This window comes from Hippichthys cyanospilos, chromosome 3 (genome assembly GCF_059441005.1).
Source record: "Hippichthys cyanospilos isolate Australia breed blue-spotted pipefish chromosome 3, RoL_Hcya_1.0, whole genome shotgun sequence".
NCBI classification, from domain to species: domain Eukaryota; kingdom Metazoa; phylum Chordata; class Actinopteri; order Syngnathiformes; family Syngnathidae; genus Hippichthys; species Hippichthys cyanospilos.
Window position 1 is genome coordinate 29,375,905 of NC_142371.1, and position 10,016 is coordinate 29,385,920.

Consider the following 10,016-nt stretch of genomic DNA (forward strand, 5'->3'; position numbering starts at 1 on the left):
CTTCGCTATCTCTCTCCAATGCATGATATACAGTATCTGTATAATATGCACTTTCAAAACACTTCCATTTCGGCAAGCTTTCCATACTTTCCGTTTCTTTTCTTTCGCTCATGTGACTTAAGAAAAATTGCTTGAAAAAGCATATTTATGACAAATTACAACCGCGATCATGACCATTGAAGTAATATGTGTGATTCCTGCGCTGAGAAATGATCGTCCAAACTGCAGAGACCAGCACTACCGCAAATGTGCATAACAATGTGTAAAAGTATTTGAAGGCCCTTTGACAGGCACTGAGGAGGAACCTGTATTTTACAACATTTCACATAACTTCTCATTATGGGACTCTATAATTTCTAGTGGAAGAAAAATGCAGGAAAACAACGTGTCCAGAATGAAATCGGTGAGAAGTGAAAGTCCATCCTCTATGACTGAGCAATATTTTCCACTTACTTGGACGCACTATGCGAACCAGACTCAAGGCCACCAAGTCACTCGCTTGTACGAACCAAAAAAGGGTGAGAGAAAAACATTAGAAAGACTGTTGTTCTATTGATTTGTATTGATAATGGTACATCTGGAACAAGTCCATTGGGTTTGGCACCAAATATGCACTTAGCCATTCATGACAAAACATTATTAAGAAGCACTTAGGAGTACTTAGTAAAAATAATAATGAATAAATACAGGAAGTCTCAAAATTAAAATATAAAATGGAACAGGTGAAGCTGTCACATGACTTTAGTATTGCCTTTTCTCCCCAAATTAAAACTTTGGTATCAACAGCAATTGTTCGCTAGACCAGTACCATTTATATAAAACCCCAGACTCGTAAATCTTTCAATCCTAAAGACACATTTTTTTTAAAGTTTTTCAAGTACTTAAACATTCAATCCAAACTACTTATTTTATTTTTTTCAAGTGTTTGGCTGCTTCCCTCTCAAACACACCTGATTGAAATGATAAGGGGCATTTTCAAGTTCCTGCAGAGCTTGCTGATGAGCTAATCATTTGAATTGGGTGTTCTGGGGAGAGGAACTTCTCTGGCCCGCGACGACTGGGACTTGACACCTGTGATCTAAATTAATTGATTACTTTAGAATTTGAGTAGCTAAAGTATTCAATTCCTTCAATAATTGAGGACCAAAGTAATTGATTACCTTAGTACTTAAGTAAATCAATCACTCTAGTACTTCAATCCATTCATGCATTTTCTTAGCCACTCATCGTCACTAGGGTTGCAGTCATGCTGGAGTCCATACCAGCTGACTTTGGGCAGTAGACAGAGTACAAGCAGAACTTTAACTCACTATAGCTGTCAAAGATCAATTTTTACTGGACCAGCAGGCATTGAGTTAAACCGGAGTCAACACAGACCTGCCAGCATTTAAAAAGCCTGATTTACCTCAAAGTGTGCTACTTAAGCAATAATATGACTGTATTTCAGTTGTACGTGTGTACTTCCTCTCAATGTAATACAAAATACATTTCTTATATGTTATGCAGGGTATATTAATTGCCTGTCCAGTAAAAATGGGAGAAAAATGACATCTATGATCAGTGGTGGTGGATGAGTTATTATTTGGTCAATAATTAGGCAAGTTATTTTTCATGTGCTATCAATACCTTGAAAAAGACATTTTGACACTTCCTGTCAACTGAAAATGACAGCTCAGTTTGCGAACATTACATCAGTAAAACAAGAAAACACGTGAGCCATGATTAGTTGCTACTTGAGCCCTGTGCAAAGGTGATTCCATTTTGAGTGGACAGCCAGAAGCAAATGTGTTTTTAAATGTATTAATGATACGCGAAGAACATTTTATTTATCAAATTAATTACAGAAAAAAAATCTACCTTTTACTGCTTAAAAATAATTCCTTTAATTTTGGTAATGTAATGCACATGAGGGAATACACTTACAGCCTATTCAGAGCACTGCTAATTTTTCATTTTAAAGTGTCCCGAAAATAAACAGTAGCCCATCTATTGTTTTCAAGTGATGGATGGGGTACACCATGGACAGGTCACCAGCCAATCACAGGACAAATATTGACAAACAACTTGTTACACTCACCAAACACACGTTTGGAAAATTTAGTCTCTCAAGATACATATTTTAGGGATTCTAGGAGGAAACTCATGCAAGTGCAAGGAAAACATTTAAACTCCACCCAGTCCTGTTACTCTAAACAGTGAGGCAGACTTGCTAACCAATAGTCCACAGTGTTGCATGTACTTAAAATAATCCTTTGAATTAAAATAACCCATACAACAATGGGACAATGAATGCTCATCGGCATGATGCCTTTTCAATGAATCAGGTCAAATTGGGGGATTAATGTGGTTAAAGTAAACATGAGCAGATGATTCCTGCCCTCTGCTAAAATGTCTCCATGCATCTTTACCTTGCATTAAAATCAAACACACAGCTGCACAGCCATAATATAATTGTAGGGGCATATGCCATTTTAGTGTTAACGTGCATGTCAGCATCCCGCATCAGAAAGTGCGCTTACTCAATGGTCCATCCATGATATATGTGTTGGTAGCAACCCAGGAGTGTAATTATTAATGCGCATGTGTGATGGAGCAGGTTAAGCATTAAGCAGCATGTCCACTATGCATACCTTGTGCGGGGCTCTTAACAGTCTGTGCACTCCAGCTATCTGATTGATGAGAGGAATATCTTCCCTGAATGTGTATACTGGAGGTCTGCTGGGCTCCGGGAAGTTGGTGCTATTGAATGGATCCGTGTCATCTAAGAACTGCACCCTGCACGCAAACGTAGCCATGGCGTGTCCTCCATGCAAGTCCGGCTGAGGGAGGTCAAAACAGCCGAATCCTCCCGACAGAGCCTCCGGCGCAGGTTCCTCCGCAGCTGTCTCTTCTTATCCGAATCGGAGCTTCTCCATGCGGGGCACCGACCAGCAGCTCCACCATGCAGCAAGCCGGGACGGGACAGTTGACGCAGCCGGTGCCGGGAAGTCAAAATCCGGGCCGTATCTCTGTCTCGTTTTCAATGTCTGTCGCTTATGCGGTATCCAGGAGCATTGTGGTGCTGAAGCACTGAACTGGGGACCTCACTTCTCGGTCTTTGCTCTGAGAGGGCGATGCGCCAAGCACAAACTGCAAGCAGAACCGCACACGGCTCATATTACGGGCATGATGGCGCCCTCAAGGGGCCTAGATTAAATTTACACTTTGAACACGTCTCATGAAGAAATGCTGGGGGAATGAAAATACGATCACAAATGTAAATATTACATTGGGAACCCAATTCTATAATACGTTTGTATTATAGATTAATACAATGTATTACTAAAGATTGCTCTGCATTATGTATTGAGAGGTTTTATTTTATGGGGCGTTCATACGTCTGATTGAGGTGTCTAACAAGGATGTCATTGCTTTTTTTAAATTTAATTTTAAATTTACTTTAGGATCAAGTTTAGATAGCCTGTAAAATAACAGCGAGCAGGCTGGACATGATGTATAAAAAGTCGACGTGAGGTTAAAATGGAAAAAACGGGAATTTATGAGATCAAACTATTTAAACGCCACTCAAACTTACCATTTAAAAAAGTATCCACACTATAAAGAACACTTTTATGTTTTCGAAAACCTGTTAGTCATTGGTTGATGTAATGCTTCTCACATTTGCCTTTGTTAGATACAGTCAATAAGTATCACAGTGGGTAATATATAAAATGTTGACTTCTTGTTCAATCATTGTGCAAGGAAACACCTACGCAATGAATTAATGCCTGAAGTCAAGTTGAAGGCCATTTTGGAACCAGAGGGCAAGTAACCGTACAGTATACCCCGAGTAGATTCTTCATCTCCTTGGGCACACATCCACAGAGCTATTGTGTAGATTGTATAAATAATGCCTCATAAAATGTGGGTGCAGTATGGCTCCCATGCCAGTGTTTCCTTGTTTGTGATGTGCACTTTCATTGTTTTACCAAGGGTTTGTCCATACATACTCAGATATTTTGACTGTCTTCCAAAGAAAAAAAATAAATACTATACCGGTATACCGGGAGCCACAAAACCTTTTTGACATCCAAAGTGAAGGATAGCCTTGCATTAAAAAAAAAAAAAAAAAGCATACAGTTCTGTTCATAGGTTTACATACTCTGGCAGAATTGATGAATTCCTGGCCATTTTTTGAGAGAATATAAATGATAACACAAAAACGATTCTTTCACTCATGGTTAGTGCTTGAGTGAAGCCATTTATAATCAAACAACCCAGTTTAGTCTTTTTAAATCATAATGAAAACAGAAACTACACAAATGACCCTGATCAAAAAATGACATGCCCCAGTTTTTAATACCGTGTATTGCGCCCTTTCACATCAATGACAGCTTGGAGTCTTTTGTGGTAGTTGTGAATGAGGCTCTTTTTCTTTTCTCTGATGGTAAAGCTGCCCATTCTTCTTGGCAAAAGGCCTCCAGTTCCTGTACATTCTTGGGCTGTCTTACATGAACTGCACAGTTGAGATCTCCCCAGAGTAGCTCAATGATATTGAGGTCAGGAGACTGAGATGGCCACTCCAGAACCTTCAATTTCTTCTGCCACAGTCAATGACAGGTTAACTTGGCTTTGTGTTTTGGATCATTTGTCATGTTGGAATATCCAAGTACATCCCATGCGCAGCTTCCGGGCTGATGAGTGCAAATTTTCCTGTAGTATTTTTTGATAACATGCTGCATTCATCTTGCCATCGATTTTGACCAAGTTTCCCGTGCCTTTGTAGCTCATATATCCCCAAAACGTCAGTGATCCACCTCCATGTTTCACAGTAGGAATGCTGTACCTTTCATCATTGTTGACTCCTCTCCAAATGTAAAGTTTATGGCTGTGGCCAAAAAGTTCAATTTTGGTCTCATCACTCCAAAGGATTTTGTTTCCTGGAGTTTTGAGGCGTGTCTCTGTGCTGTTTGGTATATTGTATGCGTGATTTTTTTGTGGCATTGGCGTAGTCATGGCTTTCTTCTGGCAACTCGACCATGCAGCCCATTTTTCTTGAAGTGCCTCCTTATCGTGCATCTTGAAACATCCACACCACTTTTTTTCAGAGAGTCCTGTATTTCAGCTGAAGTTATCTGTGGGTTTTTCTTTGCGTCTCGAACAATTTTCCTGGCTGTTGTGGCAGAAATGTTTGTTGGTCGACCTGATCGAGGTTTGGTCTCAACAGAATCTCGCATCTTCCACTTCTTAATTAGAGGTTGAACACTGCTGATTGGCATTCTCAGTTCCTTCGATATCTTCTTACATCCCTTTCCTGTTTTATACAGTTCAATGACCTTTTCTCGCAGATCTTTTGAGAATTCTTTTGCTTTCCCCATGACTCCGAATCCAGAGATGTCAGTGCAAGGGTCTGTCAGGAGCTCAGAAACTCATTGAACATTTATACACACACTGATTACAAGCAGACAGATCACAGGTGTGGATGGTTACCTTTAGTGGCCATTCAAAATCTCAAGGGTATGTAAACTCTGGATTCATTTGTGTACTTTCTGTTGTCATTATGATTTAAAAAGATAAATACATTTGTTTGATAATAAATGGCTTCACCCAAGCACTAACCATGAGTGAAAGAAATTTTTATGCGTTATCATTTATAATCTCGGAAAAATGGCCGATAATTCATACATTCTGCCAGGGTTTGTAAACTTATGAGCACAACTGTACACAGACACCGACATAAATAGAAAAACAGACAGATTGACAGGTAGATGGACCGAGAGACAGATTTTATTCGTCTCCAGCTCCACTCACTTATACACTTGCCGGGTAATACTGGTTTATGCTGTATGCTGTACATAAAAACAGTGGCCAGTTGTGCTGAGACGGTGATTACCAAAACCTTGAAGGCCACCCAGTACAGTCAGTAAACACTAATAAAACAGAATGTTTCCCCATAACGTTTACAAGAGCAATGACCCGTCGCTGCCAGATAAGAGACTACTTAAGTTTCATGTGTGGGTTTCAAAAGGCGTCACACCTCCAGCTTCATGCTCTCTGTCAATATGTAACAGGGATCCACGGCTATATAGTCCATCATTTACATCCTAGGACTGAACGGTGCGCAGCCATAGCTTTGCGTTATTGACAGACCATGAAGCTCAAGGTCCCCAACCCGGGCCTGGACGACAGGATACTGTCGCACCAGCAGCTAGACAAGCTGGAGCAGGATGAGGCAGGAGACAGGCCCAAATGGGAGAACAAAGCGCAGTATATGCTGACCTGTGTGGGCTTCTGTGTGGGACTGGGAAATGTCTGGCGCTTCCCTTATTTGTGTCAGAGTCATGGAGGGGGTGAGTGAGGAATTATGTTTCACAACTGTATGCGCTGAATTCTTTGTAATATGGCTGAGGCGTATAGTGGATATGAAACTCTACATTGAGGAAATGTCATTTTTCTTGTGATGTAAAAGATGAGACTGCGATTAATCTTGGAGTTTCTCAGATCTTTAATGTGAACCATAACCAATTCATTTGAATTGGGGGGGGTATAGAAATTTGACGATCTCACACATATCTCCTTGTTTGCCAGTTGCAAGGTTCTTTTGTCTGTAGTGAAAAAATATGGAAGATTGCCTAGATTTGGCAAAACGGTGTATCTCCCTCTGTCAAGATGAAAGTAATTATGAAAAATAGCAGACAATTTTCGTACGAATTTGTGAGGGAAGGTATCTGGGATTTTCTCAGGAGATAGTTGTCTGACAGATTTGGAATAATATTGTTATATATAATAATATTATTATAGAACAGAAGGCATGTCATACAAATGGATCTTTGGCAAGTACACACTAATGTAAATGATTTTAAGTAGACTGCATTTTTATTGTATTGTCATGTACATGAATGGTTCTATATTTTAAAAAATGTGATATGTCATAAGTTACATTTAATTTTTGCCCGGCCAAAAGTCTTTAGATTTGGACACTGAGCTGTCTGTTTTGCAACTTTCAACCTTCTTGCTATAAAAGAGACAATCAGCCATTTTCAGCAGTTAAAAGTTAATATTTTGTCTGTAATTATGTCTATATTCATTTATCCATCCATGCGTAGCTGCTTATCCTCGTTCCTTCACACAGGAAGACTAAAGCTGGAATTGAACCCGGGACCTATGAACTGTGAGGCTGACGTGCTAACCAGTCTTATACTGTGCCGCCCTGTATTTGATTTATTTTATATCTTACCAAGATGCGTCATTTGGGTAAATTTGGGTTCTACAGATGAACAAAGGTTATCACCATCCTGCTCTTTAACGAGCCACAATTAACTTTTGCACACCTATGTAATACATTTGTTATGTAATGTTGTTTTCAGTTGACAGCATACGCAGTAGTCACAGAGTTTTACATTTTACCTCATTATATTGCGTTGTATATTCTAACGACGGCAGTCAACCAAATCGCTCTCAGGAACAATGACAGGCCGTTCGAATTATTTCAATGCCATCCTTGCCTGAGAGATAAAATACATGTCTATTAAATACAGTATCCATTTTTTCCCAACTTATTTGCATTAACAAAAAACCATGGGTAGGCAATTGTATTTTTCAGAAATTATTTTTCAAGGTGTTAAAGCTGCTGATCCAGCAATATTCACTGGAAGATAAGGCCTTTTTATATTGTGTACAAAGGCTGGCTTTCTTGTAAATGTGCACGTGCTTTAGGGGTTGCAAAACAGGCTGCATCAGCTGTCTGCTTTGATCTTGCATGCATGAGTCGCTCCAAACCATTATCTATATGACAGGATGTACATAAAGATAACAATTTTGCAATGTTTTTCATGCAGGGGCATTTATGATCCCTTTTCTGATCCTTTTGGTTCTTGAGGGAATCCCTCTGCTGCATCTGGAGTTTGCCATCGGTCAACGTTTGAGGGCTGGCAGTTTGGGCGTGTGGTCCTCCATTCATCCTTACTTGACCGGGATTGGTGAGCATCATTCAAAGATTTTAGTAGGAGCTCTAGAAGGAGCCTAAACATTTTTCTTCAATTAATTTGCAGGTATCGCCTCCATGTGTGTCTCTCTGACCATAAGCCTTTACTACAACACCATTATTGCCTGGATTCTTTGGTATTTTTTCAATTCCTTTCAAGACCCTTTGCCATGGAGCTACTGTCCAATGAATGGCAATTTAACAGGTATGCTTACCCTGAATTAACTCATTTTTAAGTACAAAGTAAAAAAAAAAACATCAACAACAACGTGATTTCAGGTCTGGTCTCTGAGTGTACAAGGAGCTCCCCAGTGGACTATTTCTGGTACAGGGAGACTTTAAACACAACTACAAGTATTGTGGATAATGGCGGCATACAATGGTGGACGTTGTTAAGTCACATTTGTGCCTGGGCTGTGCTCTACATCTGCATCGTGCGTGGTATTGAGACAACGGGCAAGGTACATACTTTCTTTCTAAAGGGAACAAATAATGACAAATCGATATGCTGATATAAATATTGTTGCTTGCCCCAAGTGTATGCGTGTGTGTGTGTGTGTTTTAATAAAGTCTGCCTGTATAAATAAAGAAAGCTACAAAAAACCCACAAAAAATAACTAAAACGAAAATGTTATGAAGAAACTAAAAATGAATAACTCAAATTGTTTAAATATAAATATTACATCATAATGTGTATCGTGTTTGTCAGTGAATTTCATACAGAAACTCCTTCGTTCCATCTTCGTTTTTCTGCAAGGTATTTGCTGAATGCAAACAATACTCAAGAATTTCTTTCAACTCTAAGTAAAATCAAACATTTTGAAAAAAATACATGCTTAAAAAAGTAACAAATTGCCTCTAAATGAAGTTGCGACGCTCCAGCTACACACCTGGCCATCATGGAAACAAAATCCATTATTATCATTGGCCCAGAAACACAGGGGATACAGAGAAGATATAGTTTGGGTACAAGTCAGTTTTTAGTGGAAGTTGTGATGAAAGCCACTAAAAATGAATATTGCCCATATACATCATTTAAATGGTCCTGACAAATAAGCTGTCACATGCATGTTTTAAAGACAAGTTCCACAATATGTCTCATTTGAGACAAAATATAGCGGCATCCATCCATTCTCATTAGCCATTTATCCTCATTAAGGTCGCTGGCTTGCTGGAGCCTTAACCAGCCGTCTTCAGGCAGTAGGCAGGGGACACCCAGGACTGGTTGTCAGCCAATCGCAGGGCACACAGAGAAACACAACGATTCACACTCACAATCACATACTTTTATGAAAAATTGTTGATGGTTATTACTTTTCTTGGCAGGCTGTATATGTGACGTCAACTCTTCCATACGTAGTGCTGACCATTTTTCTGATCAGAGGACTGACACTGAAGGGATCTTTGACTGGACTCAAATTTCTATTTACACCTGATGTAAGTTTGTCATGTTTCAAAACATACTGACATGATTAGCTACCTTGCTTGGTCTTTATGATGCATTTGGTTCTCAATTATTACGCCTATTGCATGCTTCCAACTGATATCTATTTGTTCATACACAACATTTTTTTTTTTTTTAATTTCTTGTATAAGCATAAAGTCATGATGAATTACTCCCAATCTGCAGCTGACAGAGCTGGCTAACCCTTCAACATGGATGAACGCAGGCGCTCAGGTCTTCTACTCCTTCTCTCTAGCTTTCGGGGGCCTCATATCCTTCTCCAGTTACAACTCAGTACAGTAAGTTTTTGGCATTTTACAGCTTTTAACTCTTTCAGTGCAAAGCATTATCGGAAAAGGCAACCCCTAGGGTACCAGACGATTTTTAGCATTTTCACTCATCTTTCAAGGCCAACAGAAATGTTGTGCTACATCTATGTAAACAAGGATGGCATAATATGAAAGATTGATTTCCATTCCTTAACTTGAATTACAAGTATGTAATGTATGTGTAGTATGTTTGGCTTTCATCCTCAACTTGAGCAACACTGCCATCCAATGGTCACAGTTCATTACTGCATTGCTCAATCGGCTTAATATTAAAATAATC

The 10,016-nt window shown here is 39.4% G+C and overlaps 2 protein-coding genes across 7 annotated transcripts in view; one reads left to right on the top strand and one right to left on the bottom strand.

Moving 5' to 3' along the window:
* LOC148426756 (FH1/FH2 domain-containing protein 3-like) overlaps positions 1-2,795 on the bottom strand; it is an 85,031-nt gene extending 82,236 nt beyond the window's left edge. For all 3 annotated transcript variants that reach the window (XM_088409826.1, XM_088409825.1, XM_088409824.1), the window contains exon 1: positions 2,631-2,795. In XM_088409826.1, the coding sequence (XP_088265952.1) occupies positions 2,631-2,795 (165 nt within the window). The remainder of the gene's footprint in view (positions 1-2,630) is intronic.
* LOC148426758 (sodium-dependent neutral amino acid transporter B(0)AT1-like) overlaps positions 1-10,016 on the top strand; it is a 43,033-nt gene that overhangs the window by 30,854 nt on the left and 2,163 nt on the right. For 3 of the 4 annotated variants that reach the window (XM_088409829.1, XM_088409832.1, XM_088409830.1), the window contains 5 exons: positions 7,818-7,958; positions 8,031-8,168; positions 8,243-8,424; positions 9,290-9,400; positions 9,594-9,706. In XM_088409829.1, the coding sequence (XP_088265955.1) occupies positions 7,818-7,958; positions 8,031-8,168; positions 8,243-8,424; positions 9,290-9,400; positions 9,594-9,706 (685 nt within the window). Of the gene's footprint in view, positions 1-6,112; positions 6,330-7,817; positions 7,959-8,030; positions 8,169-8,242; positions 8,425-9,289; positions 9,401-9,593; positions 9,707-10,016 lie in introns of those variants that run through there. The other variant, XM_088409833.1, reaches the window with a different exon arrangement.